The sequence below is a fragment of the Verticillium dahliae genome, genomic scaffold (genome assembly GCF_000150675.1).
Source record: "Verticillium dahliae VdLs.17 supercont1.15 genomic scaffold, whole genome shotgun sequence".
NCBI classification, from domain to species: domain Eukaryota; kingdom Fungi; phylum Ascomycota; class Sordariomycetes; order Glomerellales; family Plectosphaerellaceae; genus Verticillium; species Verticillium dahliae.
In genome coordinates this window covers 300,229-317,141 of record NW_009276934.1, presented here as the reverse complement: position 1 = coordinate 317,141, position 16,913 = coordinate 300,229, and the positions used below count along the sequence as shown (strand labels likewise).

At 58.6% G+C, this 16,913-nt stretch overlaps 6 protein-coding genes across 6 annotated transcripts; 5 read left to right on the top strand and 1 right to left on the bottom strand.

Annotated features, from left to right (window-relative positions):
• Positions 1-396: 396 nt before the first annotated feature.
• Positions 397-1,270, bottom strand: VDAG_06988 (UBA domain-containing protein Ucp14; the record flags this gene model as incomplete). The annotated part of the gene is made up of 2 exons (XM_009655893.1): positions 397-960; positions 1,016-1,270. The coding sequence occupies 2 exons, from the start codon at positions 1,268-1,270 to the stop codon at positions 397-399; spliced, it is 819 nt and encodes a 272-aa protein (XP_009654188.1).
• Positions 1,271-1,824: 554 nt separating this feature from the next.
• On the top strand, positions 1,825-3,201 carry VDAG_06987 (dehydrodolichyl diphosphate synthase; the record flags this gene model as incomplete). The annotated part of the gene is made up of 3 exons (XM_009655892.1): positions 1,825-2,214; positions 2,268-2,527; positions 2,580-3,201. The coding sequence occupies exons 1-3, from the start codon at positions 1,996-1,998 to the stop codon at positions 3,199-3,201; spliced, it is 1,101 nt and encodes a 366-aa protein (XP_009654187.1). The 5' UTR covers positions 1,825-1,995.
• A 1,025-nt stretch (positions 3,202-4,226) lies between these two features.
• On the top strand, positions 4,227-6,503 carry VDAG_06986 (uncharacterized protein; the record flags this gene model as incomplete). Its single annotated transcript, XM_009655891.1, has 3 exons — positions 4,227-5,341; positions 5,473-6,323; positions 6,436-6,503. The coding sequence occupies 3 exons, from the start codon at positions 4,227-4,229 to the stop codon at positions 6,501-6,503; spliced, it is 2,034 nt and encodes a 677-aa protein (XP_009654186.1).
• A 4,383-nt stretch (positions 6,504-10,886) lies between these two features.
• On the top strand, positions 10,887-12,907 carry VDAG_06985 (F-box protein; the record flags this gene model as incomplete). Its single annotated transcript, XM_009655890.1, has 3 exons — positions 10,887-11,418; positions 11,490-12,662; positions 12,753-12,907. 3 exons carry the CDS (start codon positions 10,887-10,889, stop codon positions 12,905-12,907), a joined length of 1,860 nt encoding a protein of 619 aa, XP_009654185.1.
• A 1,653-nt stretch (positions 12,908-14,560) lies between these two features.
• On the top strand, positions 14,561-15,322 carry VDAG_06984 (uncharacterized protein; the record flags this gene model as incomplete). The annotated part of the gene is made up of 1 exon (XM_009655889.1): positions 14,561-15,322. One exon carries the CDS (start codon positions 14,561-14,563, stop codon positions 15,320-15,322), a length of 762 nt encoding a protein of 253 aa, XP_009654184.1.
• Positions 15,323-15,691: 369 nt separating this feature from the next.
• Positions 15,692-16,822, top strand: VDAG_06983 (uncharacterized protein; the record flags this gene model as incomplete). The annotated part of the gene is made up of 2 exons (XM_009655888.1): positions 15,692-15,711; positions 15,769-16,822. The coding sequence occupies 2 exons, from the start codon at positions 15,692-15,694 to the stop codon at positions 16,820-16,822; spliced, it is 1,074 nt and encodes a 357-aa protein (XP_009654183.1).
• Between the last annotated feature and the right edge of the window lie 91 nt (positions 16,823-16,913).

Below are 16,913 nucleotides of genomic sequence, written 5' to 3'. Positions count from 1 at the left end.
TTGGCCTGCGCTGGAGGATGTCCCAGTTGAGTGGCGTGTTTAACTTGAGAAAGGAAATCCTGTCAGCGTCTGGCACACCGACTGTCAGCAAGAGGCGCGCAATGCGCGAAGGAGATGGGTGGCCTCGAATTTGGAGAGGGTTCACAAGCCATGCATGCGGCAATGGACGCTGTGGCACCTCCTTTCGATCGCAATCTCAGGTCAACCCAGGGCCCTGGGCTAGGGTCGGAATAAGCGGGGCCGGGATATATGGGATCAATAGTCGATATCAAGACGTGACTGTGAGGCTCAACTCTAACGAAGGCCATGCAAGAGAGGCTTTTCAAAACGTGCCGGGCTGTTGTGGCTGGCTTAATTTTTTGGTCTGAAGTTTTTTTGTCTGTCTGGCTGCAAAACCTACATGAAACCTCGCAGCTGGTCCTGCATCTCCTGAGGAACAGTCCTCTGCCTTCCCTCTCCTCCCTCGACCGGAGCCTGGACCCCCGAGGCCGTGGCCGATGTGTTTTCGCCCTCCAACCTCCTCCTCAGCCCTTCAAACTCGTCGCGCCTCCTCTGTGCTCTGATGCCTACGAGCCACCCGGGCACGCGCCACCTCGTCATGGCACTAGGGAGGAAATCGCTCCTCCAGGAGTGTCCAACGACCCATCCCACCAGCGCACCGAGAACCGAACCCGGCCACTGGAACAGGGCCAGCTGTAGGGCGAGCGCGTACTTGTACGACTTGTCTGACAAGGTGATGCCCGTGAAAGAGTCGCTCGAGGGGTTGGCGGACGATGTAGCGACCCGATATCGATAGATGTGCGGGATAATGGCATGGTATTGGGCGAGTATGGCGAAGATGATGGGGGTCGGACCAGCCGGCATGTAGTTGAAAAGACCCGCTGTCAGCGGCCGAAGGAAAACTGTCAGAAGCAGTGGCGGGATGACGGCTGTGAGGAGGCCAGAGACGACAATGAAGGACTGTGAGGCAAACATATCAGCACCCGGTCCGTCATCAGGGCGGTATAAAACCTACGGCGTATTTTCTCGATCCCCAGACCTGCTCAAGAATCCTCAGTTGATAGAGGGTCATGGAAGCAAACAAGGCCTCGCTCGAGTTTGTGTAGCATAGCTGATAGCTCAGCATTCGCCAGAATTGACGGTACTGCCAGAAATGCGAGTCCACGAGAATGTAGAAGTAATGCTTGACATCAAACAGACTCGCGACGACGGAGCTCGACACAAGGCCAATGACCAGGGCGCGCGTCACGGGCGCATTCGTGAACGACATGATGGGCGAAGTGGCGGGGGGGCTGTTCGTTGGCACTTATGATCGCATCGTGTGTGGCAGTGGGTCAGGCACCGGCGATTGTCGTCGTCGTCGTAGGGCGCTCGTCGGCTTGGCTGACTCGTTGGCGCTGAGGGCCGAATCCGCAAAGCTTCGATTGAGGTTGCCTACTTTGGTAAAGGTGAAGAATAGGCAGTCAGGCAGTGCAGCAGCATGATCAACTGGGCATGTTGGAGCTCGACCCGTCAATGATGCCACATGGATGATCTTCAAAGGACAACCCGAAGGCCAATCCGAAGGAAACCCCCTCTACGGGAGTTTAGAGCCAATGAGAATGAGTTGCGTCACAGGGGAGGGCCACTGGTCAGTGTGGCGCATTGGAGCTTACTGATTGGCGCTTGACGTGTTCTTCGAAGGCTCGGCTCGTGGTGGATGGTGGGTACGTAACCAGGCGCGGCGCAGGCCACTCTCGCCGCCAATACGCAAGTGTCTTGTTTCTGACACTCGTGATAGCTTGGAAGGCCGACTTTAAGCTGGTTCGGCTGCCACTTGCTTCTTTTCCTTCCGTCCACACACCACTCGCATCAGCGTCATCTCTTAATACTGTACTTTTTGTCTGTGTGACTACCTTACATACCAATCTATCCATACAGCCCTCCGAGTGCCTCAACGAACCAAGACAACTAGGGTCGCCGAAGCTCAACAAACTTTCTGTCATCCGCTGCGACATGGCCGAGATCTTCCAGAACATCAGCAAGTGGCTGCTACGCTCCCCGCCGTCCGAATGGGCCATCAACCAGCTTAGAGAGCTGTTGATCGGGGCGCTGAAACAGGGCCCCGTCCCGCAACATGTGGCATTCGAGATGGATGGCAACAGGCGCTATGCACGAGGGAAACGGATGGAAACCATTGAGGGCCATCACCACGGCTTCGAAGCGCTAGCAAGGGTACGTATGGCAATCCGGCAATTCTTCTTGACCAACTGCTCATCATTTACCAGGTCCTCGAAATTTGTTACAAGTCTGGCGTCAAGGTTGTGACTGTGTACGCCTTCAGCATCGAGAACTTTAACCGACCCCAATACGAAGTGGATGGCCTCATGGAACTGGCCAAGGTGAAGCTGGAGCAACTGACGCATCACGGCGACCTTCTTGACAAGTACGGCGCTGCTGTCAGGGTTCTTGGACAGAGGGATCTACTACGCGAGGACGTCCTCGAGGTTGTAGATAGGGCGGTGGAGATGACCAAGAACAACAAGAAGTGAGTGACCGTCAAGCTGCACGAATATCGTGCGAGATACTGACGACGCCAGGAACGCTCTCAACATTTGTCTTCCCTACACATCGCGGGAAGAGATGGCTACCGCGATTCGATCTACGGTAGAGGACTACATGACGCCTCCCGAGCCCAAATTTACGGCATTCCCTGCTTCCCGCATCACGCAGAAGATCCTCTCGAAGCAGCTGGATGAGAAGGATCAGAAGGACTGGTCTGCGGTTCACGAGATCACGCCTATTCCTTCATCACCTACACCATCCTCGCGGTCTGTCGCCGATGACGATACGGCGTCATCAGCGACACTGCCTCCCGGCTCCCCATCACCGCCGCACATCACACACCACGAACCCGGTCAATCCTTGCTCAAGAACCCCGAGACGATTACCGCTGAGACGCTCAACAACCACATGTATACGGCTGGAGACCCCCCGCTCGACATTTTTGTCCGCACTAGTGGCGTCGAGAGGTTGAGTGACTTTATGCTTTGGCAGGCTCACCAGGACACACAGATCTTCTTCCTCAAGTGTCTGTGGCCTGAGTTTGATCTGCAGCACTGGCTGCCCGTGCTGTTGGAGTGGCAGTGGAGGCAAAAGCAGATGGACCGTGAAGAGCGACCCGAGAAGAAGAGGGCCCGGAAAGCGGTCAAGACGGCGTAGTCCTTGGCTTGGCGCGCGCGTCATGTGGGTGGGCATTTCTTGATTCGAGACTTGACCCTCCAATGCAGGACCTGGCCTGGCGCCTGGGTAAGGGTTGGCTAATGGAGGTTTTACGGTTGGGCTACTGTAATTAGTACTAGACGTTGGGACGGAAGATACCAGGCAGATTTCATACTCATACTCATTTTATATTTTGAGATTCTCTTTTTGGTGTCGTCCTTCTTACGAGAACACTGCCTGGGTACCTAAGTAGGTACTCTGAGGAACCGAATGGCTGTGCAAAGTCAGGGGTGGGTTTGCTTATCTGGGTGCACTTTCTTATCATGCTTCACTTTGTGAGTGGCCGTGCATCGCGCCTCCAAATTGTTCGCTTCACGTCGTTGCTGTGAGGAAAAGTCAAAGCCAGAGTTCAATGTCAAGTTGTCGCCATTGTCATTGTCCAGCCCAGCAGCCAGATAAAGGCAAACGAGTGATCCAGGCCAGAATGCAACGTGACCAGCGCCCATGACGACACTGGCAAAAAAGGCTTATCGATTGTAGATGCGATGCCGATAAGAGGTGTGGCTGGTGTGAGCCGAGGGGGAGGAGCTCCCACTGGAGCCTCTGGGGGCCTCAGGCCGGCTCCTCACTGGTTCCTGGCCCGTGACGGGATTTCTCCGCCCAAAGCCAGAGAGCAACAGCGCAGGAAATCAGTGGTAGGCGGCGGCAGGGCCCCCCCAAGTTGTCACTCTCTCGATCTCCCACCTCAACCACCTCACACGCTCGCTTTCACTCGCGTTCTGCCCACCGACCTCCAACATCTCCACACGATTTGACTATCCCAAACGCATTACAATGTCCTGAATCATTTCAATCAAGCTTCCAACTCTGCTCTCCCGTCGCATTCCGCCCCCAGGAGGCCCTCTTTAGAGTTCTCCCACAACTCGCACGACTTTCAACACAAACCTCCTCTGGCTTCCTTGGCCTACCTCTCGACAACACCATCCCGAACCACACCTGCCCTTCTCCTCCCCTGCAGTCCGATCATGAAGTCGGCGAAGCCCCCGTCAGTGGATGGGCCGTCGAGCAGGCGGTCCCAGCCCGTCCGACAGGCTCGAACCAACCCGTCGCGCGTCTCAAATCTGCGAGGGCCGATCGGCGGACGGGACTCTCTGCCCGGCGCTTCCAGCTCTGATCAGCCCATCGACATCTTCCCCGCCGTCACACATTTCGCCGATGCGATCACCGCCCTGCCGAAAGAGCTCGTTCGCCATTTCACGCTGCTCAAGGAGGTCGATGCCAAAATCTTTGCCCCAGAGGAAACCCTGTTCAACCTCGTCGACGCGGCCATGGCGCCCGTCGCCGCCGCGCAGCCCCCAGCGCCCAACGAGGCGACCACCTCGCTCGCCCCGGTATCCGCGACCATGAGCGCGCAGAACAGCTCGACCGGTGTGGCGCACAGCACGCAGGTGCCGCCCGCCCCCTCCGTCGCCGACTCCCACGCGCCCTCCGCTTCCGGCGGCCCCAACCCCGACCCCCGTCGCCAGCTGTACCAGCAGGTGGCCATCAAGATACAAGAGATGCTGGGGTCGCTCGAGGAGAAGAACCACGTCATCTCGACGGCCAACGACGCCCTGCAGAAACAGCTCGCCCGCATCGACGAGGTCTGGCCACACGTCGAGAACGAGTTCAGCGACGAGGCCAAGTGGGGGAGCACCACGCATTGGGCGTACCCCGAAAACCGCGCCGGCAACAAGGCCGCCCACGCCGAGCGCTCACGGCGCGAGGGCGCTGCCGCCATATCGGCTGCTGCCCAGGCGCTGGCGGACGAGGCGGCCGCCAGGAGCGACGCCCGGAAGCAGGCCGTCCAGGCGAAGAAGAACCTGAAGACACAGAATCACGAAATGGATCTCGACGACAACGAAGGTCGCGGCAAGACAGAAACTACGAAAAAGGGAGCCAAGGCGCGTAAGACGGCGGCCGACGCTGCCTCTGGCGCGGGCCTGGGCGTTACGACCAATGGCGCAACCAACGGCACAGCAGCTCAGCCTAATCGACGAGGGGTCGAGAAGCCGGCGGCCGCAACCGCGACCGGCTTATCGGGCCTTGGCTGGTGTGTTCGGGACCGATGCGCCCAAGACCAAGACCTCAAGCCCCAGGGGTACGCCGGCGCCCGAAGGACCCAAGAAGAGAAAGGCGCTGCCGAGTGGCAGCGGCCAGGCAAAGAAAAGGTACCTTCTATCTATCTACTCACCCTTGGTAATATTCGCACACTGACACTTTTTGTCGCAGCAGGAACGGTGTCACAGGCAATCCAACTTCAGCTACATCATCGCCCGTCATTGGAGCGTTTCCAGACGCCAAGCTGCCTCGTGGCTCTCCAGTCCCTTTGCCTGTCAAGGCCCTGGTCGCCGCCCGCGCAAGACAAAACTCTATACAATCAACAGCAGATGCCAACAAGTTGAGACCGTCATCCTCTGCGTCCAACAAACCGAACGGCGTAACGCAGGGCACGCCAGACCTCCCACTGACGCCCAATTGGCCGCGGCCGGGGGTGCCCGAACCCAAGCCAACAAAGGAGACGACGACTGCGCCAGCCAAGCCCGACACGGTTATGAAGGACGCCGAGCCCGTCGAGCCTCTGTCGGTCGCGAGCACCCCCGCCACGAGCAAGAAGGAACTGCCCACAGTACCGAAACAAGAGGAGATGGACCGCAAGAGCGAGCCTGTGTCGCAGACAGCCACCGCGGCCACCGTGACAAAGAGCGGCCGCGCCAGCAAACCATCGACACCAGCGTTGCCGAACTTCCCTGACGCCGCCGTGCGCTCGCGTACGTCGCGCAACGCAGACGGCAAGGACGCAGGCAAGCGCAAGAAGAGCACCTCGACTACGACGGTGCAGGCGGCGCAGACGGCGCGGTCCATAGAGGAGGGCGCCAGGAACGGGAGCGGCGGCGTCGGCGTCGGTGCTGCCGCCGCACCGGGCGATGAAGAGGAGGGCGACATTGACGCGGACGAGCCGCGATACTGCTACTGCAATAGCGTGAGCTACGGCGAGATGGTGGCTTGCGACGCCGACACGTGCGAGCGCGAGTGGTTCCATCTCGAGTGCGTGGGGTTGAAGGTGGCGCCCAAGGGAAACGGTGAGTTACTCTTGTCCCCAGTCCTGCGCCTTCTGACGACCTGCATCTGCCTCCTGGCAGTGTGGCTCCGTTTCATTCTCCGCTTGACGCGATTGCTGACAGTTTTCGACAGCGAAATGGTTCTGCGAGCCGTGCAAGAAGCGTCTGACTGCCGCGGGCAAGAAGGTCAACGGCAGGTAGAGACTGTGAATCTGGCGCGCACAGCAGAGTTATCCGACGAAACCAGACACATTCCAAAAACCAGCATCATCAAGTACCGTTATCGCTACTACCATCATCGTCATCACCAGCACGACATGTTTTACCTCATATGACTTTGTCTCGTGCTTTTTTTCTTTCTGCTGTTTTCGTCTTTTTCTCCTTGGGCGTTTGGGAAAGAACATTCCTTGGACTTGGACGGGGAAGAGGAGACGTCCTCCTCCTCCACCGCATATCATACCAGGCGTTAGGGTTACGCGAATGTGAGTACGTTGCGGCGGCGACGGTGGGGGAAATCCTGACATGACCCAGACGGGGGTAGCATTCGGAAGGTTTTTTTTTTCTTTGGTTTTACGTGAAGTCAGTCAGACAGGAGACAAGCGACGACAAAACCTGTCGTGTGGGCCCAATGGTCCGGTTCCCACGGGATGACTTGAGGTGTACGTTGCGTGTGCAAAACAAGACATGAAGAACAATGTGCCCAAAAATGCAAAGAAAGGGACGTCATCGTGGGGCCCATCAACTGTAGCCCTTCAACACGATAACCGCGTGACTGTGAGGACCAAGTGACCCTGGCCTGTGTTGGTGTTGGTGTTGATCTGCCGCGCTGCCGTTTTTGGACGACTTTGTCGAGGAGGCCGTGGTTGCCGGGGTGTTCTTCTGCTCAGGGGCGGAGAGAGGTGGTCATGTGAGCGTGCGTCGTGGGCGGAGCGGAAGCGAGCGCGAGGGGTCGGTCATTTGGCAAAAGCTGAGTGCCACCCCGGCCGAGCGCAGCGGTGTTGGTTCGGATTCCCAGGGTTCGTATAGGGAGGGGGAGAGTTCTAGACTCGGGGCGGTAGGCAGGGGCACGATGAGGGCCATGCATATGACGCTTTCGGGGGTTATCCAGCTAAGGTAGGTACCTGCCTAAAGTTTGCCGTCGGCCGCGACGTCTGGTTAGGTACCTACCTACCTTGCCTAAGGGAGGTACCTAGCTAAGCTTGGGAAGCCATGCAGCGAGCAACACCAGAAGGACAGAGCAAGCTGCCCTCTCTCGCGCCGGGTCCCAGCGGCTGGGTGGTGGGTGTGTGTGTTTCGGCGAATGCGAAGAAGGGGGGGGAGGCGTGCACAGATCATTTTCTGGGGTAATTGGTGCGAACCGGACGGCGGCAGGCGACAGGCGGCAGGCGGCAGGCGACAGGCGGCAGGCGGCAGGCGGCAGATGCGGACAGGAGCATCTCCGGGCGGCGGTGGAATGGGATGGGCCTACCCAGGAAGCTAGCTGGCAGGCAGCCAGGCCCCGTGGTTACTTGCGCCTCACCTTGCCTCGTAGTGCATCGCACATGTCACAGCTGCTGGGGAATAGAATGAGGGTTGGGGTGGGAAAGGGGAAATGCTGGTCCAGCTGACCTCAAGACGGCGCTCATTGGGCCAGACATGACGGGGGATGCAATGCATTGACGAATTGACGGGGTGGCTCTCGAGGAAACGGTGAGCTGGGGGAGACAATCCCGAAACTGCATCGTGGTCCCTGTGGTGTGTTGTATTGTGTGTCATATACCTACTGTGTAGTGGGTGTGCGTATGTAAAATATCCGGCTGGGTGGACGCGAGGCCCAGTCGGTGTTAGCGAGCGGTGCTGCGGCGGCTGGCTTCGGTTCATCAGACTTTTTTTTTGGGAGGGTTCTTGGTGTTGAGAAGACGATGGATGGCTGGATGGTTGGTTGACAAGGGTCGGTGTTCTTTTTTTCTTTCTTCCTTCGCGCCGACATTTTTTTTCTTCACCTTGCAGTCGCTTCCCCACAAATGGAAGAGGTCCCCGTCCCCTGCTGTTGGGCCACGAGGGCGTCCCGCTAGAAGGGCTCGGATCAGACTTGGGCGGCAGGGCGGTCTCTGTTTCACACAGGGGGCCAGCAGCCGCAAGGTTCTAGCATGGGTTCGTGTTAGTCAGAGGAAAGAGAGCGACAGAGCGCGAGAGAAGGCAGAAGGCTCCCTGGTCTGGCCCTCGCCTCGCAGCGAGCGATCAGGTGGTGCGTACAGTACGCTGACTGCTGTGCTGGCGCTGTCATCCCCCCTTGAAGTGCCATTGGCAGCTTACCTGAGCAAGCTGTTGATCTCGACCGTTTGCGGTCCACGGTCACCAAGGTCGCATCGTCACAAAAATGGCTGTTGAATGAAGCATTGGCAAGGGGCATGGCCAAACTCGCCCCGACGAACCTGCCGATCGAGCCCGCCATCCCCTTCACGTCAGGCGTCGTCATGTGGCAGAAGAGACGGCTCTTGTCGTGTCGCACGGGGCCAGCTCCAAGCAGCGCCTGGCACTCTCGAGCCCAAGCAGTTTTCATTAGTCGTAGCCTGCATCAATTACGTTTGCGAAACACCACCTCTTCACCTCACATGATCAACCCACGCGCAGGCGCTGTGCCCTGTCTGGCAAGTCGTCTGTTCGTGCTTGGCGCCGTTCCATCGTCTTGTCCAAAGGGATGCATAAGAAGGGAGTAATGCTGCCGGTCCGTCAGTCCAACTCGTTCGTGAACTTATGCAGCCGAAAGACACGACAAGTGCCGTTGTCGGCCGTGGCTGGGGCGGTCCGACGACGGAGAGACATGTTGAGGATATCCGAGTGTTCGCGGAGTTACGAGCTGGGCGAAGTTGCTGGTTGTCTTGGGTCACGATGTTCTGGAGCTCGGACGCTGGAGGGTGATGCGGTGGTGAGGTTGGGTAACTGGGTACAGGTAGATGAGGTGAGGCGAGGTGGCCGTTCCTGGCCTGGGCTTCTTCCGCCCACCCCAGTGAGAAGGGGACGCCGCAGCAGGGCAAGGCAGCCGCGTGCTGGGAGGGCGAGGTGACATGACTATGTACAGCACTGTGCCATTCTGACAGCGATGATGCAATCAGTGGGCTCTTCTGCTGGACGTACCCAAGGTACTACTGTATAAGGCACAGGTAGGTTCCTGTGTGCCTTGCTGTGCTGCAACGCTGGCTGCACTGCAGAGACCCCAAGTCGCCGATGCCATCTCCCCAATCCCCCCAATTGAGCAGCATCGCAATTCTCATTACCCAACACGAAACTCGCAGCATCGCAACATCGCAACATCGCAACGTCGCGACACGACACACACACACACCCCCCTTGGACTGCACGACTGTCGCCATTCATGTCAGGTGTGGTGAGACCGGCAATTTGCTCGCGCGCTGGCCCGGTTCAAACAAGTGTCTGGTCATCTCGATGGCTGGAGTCAATGCCAAGAAGGCTCATGTGACCATGATCGAGTGGCCATCCCTTGGTTTCCATTACCCAATCTTTGCCAAAGAGAAACTTCAGCATCTCCAGCGTCGGCCCTCGCCTGGTGGTGTCAATATGCGGGCCGGTGAAAGAGTCTCCCCCCTGTGCACCCTGACGGCGTTGTTTTCGCACACGGGCCAGCTTTGGCCTCTCACACAGGCCAGCTTTGACCTCTCTCACAGGGCCATCAGTGCCACCCTTGTTCCATGGAGATCCGGTCAGTCAGTCAGTCAGTCAGTCAGTCAGTCAGTCAGTCAGTCAGTCAGTCAGTCAGTCAGTCAGTCAGTCAGTCAGTCAGTCAGTCATCGTGCCTGATCAACTGACAACCAACCGTGAGGCGACTTGCCATTCTCGTCTAGTACTTGATCCCATTTACACAGGATCTCTCGGATGAGTCGAGGCACCTGAAAAAAAAATCCCAGTTCGACAAGCCTTCCAAGACCTTGCCGATATTGACTTTTGGCCCTGACAAGACGTGGTCCTCTCCCCATCCCCATCCCCATCCTTTGATTCATCCTAACCCTCCATCCCCGGCCGAGCTTTCCACATACCACAACCCTGTTTGGTCCCCTTCTGCTTTGCCCCCGCCCATCTCCTGCATTCCTCCGAGCTGCGTACCGACCTACCTTTTGCCTGCCCACCTGTCTACCTACCTTACTCGACTACTACTTAGTCCGCCTGTCGCCTCCCGCATCACCTGGTTTGCTCAACGGTTGCGTCAAGCACGTCTCTGACTTACCTTTAACTCAACTCGCCCGTCTCGTCATTTCTACCACACTCGAAATCTCGTGTCACCTACCGGCCAGAAGAGGCTCCTTCTCCTCTTCCTCCACCACCACCACCACCACCGTCACGTCCACCTCACCACTATCCGTGTCTTCTGGAATTCCTTTGACACCAACAAACCTCCTTCCCCGCAGCACGACCTCTTCTTCTTACCTAAAAGGTCGGCCTTCTCGGACGAATAGCAAAAGCTTCCTACTTTTTGATCTCCATCTCGGTCTACTCTGCTCTTTCCTCTCTCTCTCTCTCTCCTCTCTGCCTCCTCCCTCACGCTCACACCCTGTACCACGCCCCGAACTGCCACCCCCCGGGCCCAGCATGACCACCGCGTCGGCTTCTCAGAGCCACGCCCCCTCCGCTGGCCACGCTCGACCCCTCCAGCAGAAGCCTCAACCTAAATACAAAATGGATGTCGACCGCCCAGAGCTCCTCCGCCGTCCTTCGACCCCGGATCAGCACGGACGCTCCTCCTTTTCATCTATCCGTGAAGACAGCTGTGGTCCAGCCCAGACCTTTACATCCTCCAAGGTCTCTTCCTACGCCACTGCTCACGAGAACGCCATCCTTGACGATTCGCCAACTCCCTCGCCTCCCGCCATCGATATGGGTGAGGTTCAGTTCCTACCACCCGTCACCTTGCCCAACAGCAGGCTGCATGGCAACTGGTTCCCCGCCAACAACTTCAAGGGATGGAAGCAGATCAACGTCAAGGGGAAGACGGCGAGTCGCAGCTTTGGTGACCTCCAAGCCCTGCACATGGCATGGAGCACCCCGCCAGCACCGTCCAAGGGAAAGAGCAAGTTTGGTCTCGGTAGCGCGCCCATTGAGAAGCTACCTCTCGAGCTGCTCGGTATGTTCTGCGATTCTTGTTCCCCTGGCTTCGCTGCCGTCCGTCCCTCGCACGTGTGCTGACCACCTCAGGCTCCATTATTGAGCTCCTCGTGCTCGATGTGCCCCCGCCAAACGGCGTCACCCGCCGCAATGTCGATCTCATGTCTCTGCTGTTGACCTCCAGGACCATGCACGGCGCGACCCTCAATGCTCTCTACAGGAACATCACCATCCCCCACTCGAGAATCTTCCGCAAGTTCCTCGCCAACACCACCGAACACCCGTCCCTCGGCACCATTACCCGACGACTTGACTTTAGCCACTTCAACAACTCGACCCTCTTCGAGACGGCCAGCGAGCGCAAGACGACGCGCAACCTGACCTCCGAGACCCTACTGCAATGCCTCCAACTCACACCGCACCTCCAAGAGTTCCTCGCCATGGAGCACATTGACGATGACCTCAGCTCCGAAGTGCTCCAGAAGCTTTTCTTCAACCTACCTCGACTGCAGGCGCTCGATTTTGCCGGCTGCACGTCGCCCTCGTTCCGCGCCTCCTTCAACTCGCTCGTGTCCATGGAGTGGCCTGAGACCATGTCGATCACCCGCCTGTCATTCCACAAGTGTCTGACCCTGCCGTCGGCCGTCTTTGAGACGATCCTCCCCCGCCTCGTCAACCTGACTCACCTCGACCTCGCCCAGACCAAGGTCACCGACAAGGCTCTCTGGTCGATTCCTCACACGGCCCGCATCACGCACCTCAACATTGCCAAGTGCACGCTGTTGACGGCGCCCAATGTTATCCGATTCTTCGCCGAGCACCCTGCCGTCCGACACACTCTGGTGTTCCTCAGCGTGGCCACCGATGCACGCAGCCAGCAGCTGCTGGCCCAGGAAGATGTCAGCACCCTGCTCCCCGTCCTGCCCAATACGCTGCGGTCGCTGAGCCTGAAGGGCAGCCGCATGGAGGAGTCGCACATTGAGCTGCTGCGGCCGTTGACGAAGCACCTTGAGGAGCTCGCTTTTGGACGCAACTTGGGCGTCATGGCGGCGTCGAAGCTGTTTGTGCCGGCGGAGAAGGACGAAGAGGACACTCAGATGACCGACGCAGGCGATGCCGAGACCGGGGAGGAGGAGCCCGAGGGAGCCTTGCGGCCCTGCGCTACGTTGACTTTTCGGACCTCTGGGGCAGTGAGGCTCGACCTCGTCGATCTCTTCTCGAAGAAAGTGCAACCTGCTGCAGGCAACGTCGAACCCGCTCGAGGTCATTGAGGTGTCGGAGCAGTCGTTCAAGCCCCTGTCGCGCAACAAGACGCTCGAACGCATCGGGTGGACGCTGCAGGAGAAAAAACAGCAAAAAACTGGATGGTGCGTCTGCACAAGGACGGCGACCGTGGACACCGCTGGTGGAAGATGGGCGCCGACCACTGGGGCATGCGGAAGATTCCCGTGGCGCGCGCCGATGTCGGCGGCATGTACGGCTCTTTCATGTTTGGCCGAAAGCTCTGAGTTTGGTCTGCGATACCCCTTTCACGATTCAGCGGTTGCATTGTTGGATATTGCTTTTTGATTTTGCTTGATGAGCAGCATGGGTGATGGGTGATGGAATGGGTATGGCACGACACAGCACAGCGCAGCGCAGCGAGGCAAGCCGTGATTTGGCTCGATTCTTGTCATTTTCTTCAGGGAAGTCGTTCATGTGGACGCTCCCATTTGTTATTGGGATTGGCTTTTCTTCTGGTGTTTGGGAGATTCAAAAGTATATCCAGGGGCATGGACAGCGAAAAAGGGCAGCAGAAATACCTCGACACGACGAATTGCATTGGGATGGGCGGCAGGTCGAAATGACCGAGTTGGCATCTGATCATCTCTCCTCTATTTCTTTTTACTTGATTGGGACAAGTTTCTCTGTTTCCTGTACGCTATTTAGTCTGGGCAGAGTCGTCTGAGGATGATGCACTGTTTCGCACAAATGATCAACCATTAGCATATCGCTGCTGTACACTGCATTGCATGTGACATTCAAAAGCTTTGCTGGTGATCTTGATGGACGTTGAGGTGCGGATGCGGATGCGAGCAGGGATGCTGTCACTGTGTCGTCATTGGCACTGCATTAGGAGACGCGGACCCTGCCAACCTGCCATGACTGGACCCTGGGTGCGCCGCTTTAAGGACAAGCAGGGGCTGCAACACGTCTCCACTTTGGGCCTGATGTGACTGATCTGACAGACGTGGCTTGCATGCGGATTGAATGCTTGATAGAGTGCCTGGACAACTTGGAAGCGACGCTCTCGCTGCTACGAGATGTCTGGGGTGCTTCTCAGTATCCCAGTCAGATGTGCAGAAAAGAGTGCAGGTTGCTTGGCATCTTGCGCAGTCATTGGGCTCGCGACTGTGCCGCAGGCCCAGCCTTTTTATGATGATCGAGGCTTCTCTCAATTTACTCATTCCACTAATTGATGGTCGTTTTCACTTTGCGATATTTATATACCTCGAAATACAGTTCTCGTTCAATGCCTGATGGAGCTGGCACGTCCCGGATTTCATTGGGTGTGGTCGTTCGTCAATGAGGTTTCGCTAAGCGCCTCGCCCGCGACAGGGGTCTCCGACGGCAGACGGCTGGCGATCGACTGGCAGCCAGTCAGCCGGGTGGGCGCCTCTTCGCAGGGCATGCCTCTCGCTCTTCGAACCCAGGGCCTGGTTGGCTGCGAAGCATCCGGTCTGGGCAACAGCCCGGCCCGGCGCGCGCGAGAGGTTCGCTTGGTCCGGCGCTTGGTGAATCAGGCCTCGTCCGCTGAGCGGCTTGCCGCATTAAAGGGCTGTTTGCTTCGAGGAGGTACTGAAAGTGGTATAAAGAATGGTCTTCTGGCAGCGTCTTATTGTGTTTCTTAGTCTTGTGATTCATTCATTCACTGCGACCGCTCCTCTAACGCCCGAGCCTTCTTCTTGTTGTCTTGTTTCCTTTGACTCTTTCTTTAAGTCATCATCATACTGCAGGGCAGTCGCATATATACCCCGGGACAACAGCTTAGACCCAGCGCCTGCATTGTTGCATCATTCCGCATTCCATCAGCCTCTACAGATTCACAGCAAGCCAGAGTTTTGATTCCCGCCATTCCTTCCTATTTCTACTTCCCGCCTCGGCATTCTACCTAAAACACAATGGGCAAATTCGGACAGGCCATGCAAGCTGGCCAGACGGCCATCGAACTGACGCGCAACGCCCAGGGCCTCGCCAACGCCGCCTCCGACTTCCGCGCCGCCGACAAGCGCGACCTCGGCCGCCAGGCCGGCCACGCCGCCTTCAGCGAGGGCGCCGAGACGGGCAAGGCCGTCGGCAAGACGTGGCTCAAGACGTTCGAGGTGATCCCGCGCCTCGTCTGCCGCGCGCTGCAGTTCGTCTTTGCGCTCATCGCGTGCGGCTTTTACGGCCACCGCGTCGACGCCGACCGCAAGGACGCCGACGCCGACGGCAGCGGCGGCTTCGCGCCCGAGTGGCTGTTCGCCGTCATCGTCGGCGGCCTGTCGGCCGTCACGGCCGTCGCCTTCCTCGCGGCGGCGCCGCTGAGCGCCATCCCCGTCGTCGGCAGCCGCATCAAGATGTTCAAGACGTATCGCGCCTTTGCGTGGGACGCGACGCTGTTTGTTGCGTGGATCGTCGTCTTTGGCATCATGGCTGGCATCTTTCTCGGACGCGACAGCGATGACCCTTACAAGGGGGCCAGCACGGGCGCCATGAAGACGGCTGTGTGGGTTGACCTTGTCAATGCCATCTTCTGGGCCGTCTCTGGCGCGTATGGCTGTTTCAAGACGTTCCTGGGGGAGAAGGCTGATCAGGCGACGGACAAGCTTGGCAAGAAGCTGTTTGAGAAGAAGCAGCCGCAGGCGCCGGCCAAGAGCGACGGGTATGCGGAGAGCGTGTGAGGGTTTGAAAACTCGTAGATGGCATAGACATGGACCTAGGCGTTAGCGGATCATACTGGGTATTGACTTTTGCATTTGGGCCTTTGCGTGAAATGGAGTTGACTCTTGACCATCGCTGGGATGCAACAACAGAACTGAGGCTGGCAAGGATCATTATGTAAGCCACCCTCCCAGCTCTAGCTCAGCCTTACGGCGCCACAAATGTACGTCACTTTGTCAGCCTCACGCTCACGCGACTTCCACGACACCTGTTCGCTCCAGCGTGGACAAGGCCAAGTTTCCCATCCTGTGACCGCGTTCGTCCTTCTCCCCCCACGGATTAGACTTCGCTACCCGCAAAGCTCGGTTCGACGAGCAAACACCGCCATCATGTCTCTCACCTGGGCCAAGTATGTCTACGTCTTTACCATGAACTGTGTTGGGACCAACTAACGCTTGCCCCGTAGCGTCCGCTCCCTGGTCATCTTCTTTGGCCCCATTCTCCTCCCCAAGGCCTATGCCTACTACCAGAACCTCAAAAAGGCCCGCGCCCAGGCCGCTCTCCCGATCCGCCCCGTCACGCGCCCGGCGCTGCGCACCATCTTCTTCCTCTCCTTCCTCGCCTTCCTTCTCGTCGTCAAGGCGACGCCGCTCTTCGCCCCCGAGAACATCTTCGCCTTGACGCAGTCCCGCCTGCAGATCCCCGTCGATGTCCTCTTCAACCGCCTCGCCGTCCTGCGGCCCGCCAACATCCTAACGCCCCGCGACGAGGCACTGCGCGCCCGGTTCGTCAACCTCGAGTCTCGCCTGCTCTACTTCCAGTTCGGCCCCGCCGTCATCGCAGACTGCCCCTTCTGCCGCTCCGACGACCCCAAATCCTACGCCTACTACGCCCTGCCCGCCATCGTCGCGCCGCACCTCCTCAACCTCATCGCCCTCGCCGCCGCCGCCTCCCGCCCCTTTGCCGGCCCTCACGGCCCCCCCTGGCGAACCACCGTCACCGTGGCTTCCGCCGCCCTCGCCGCCCTCGACGTTTACCTCGTCACGGCCTACAACCCGCGCCCCAACGCCGCCGCCCTGCGCCTCGGCGACATCGACACCTTCCACTGGACGGCCCGCTCCCTGCGCCTCGTCGCCCTGGCGGCCCTGGACCTCGCCCTCGCCGCCGCCCTGTACCTCTCCTCCACGAACAGGGCCTTTGCCGCGCCGCCACCCGCCGCCGCGCGGCTCGAGCGCGTCAACCGCGCGCTCGCCACGGTTCGCAGCAAGATGACGGCGTTTGGCATCGTCCGCAACGCCGGCGTGCGGGATGAGGGCCTGAGGAGCAGGCAGTCCGGCTACTGGGCGCACGAGGTGCGCATCATGGGCGAGGTCATGGAGGAGAGGGAGGTCGTCGAGGGCGTCAACGATGCGATCGGCAGCGGACGCGTTGATATCGAGAGGATCGAGAGGGATGCCGAGGAGTATGCGAGGAGCGTGCTGCAGGCCGAGGAGGAGGCGCCTGTATCGATGGTTGGTTGAGAAAACAAAAGGCCAGATCCGTGCATTCATCACGGACGTGTTACGGCAGAGAAAGGGTGACTGGAGTCACAAAATCTGTTTTAGAAGACAG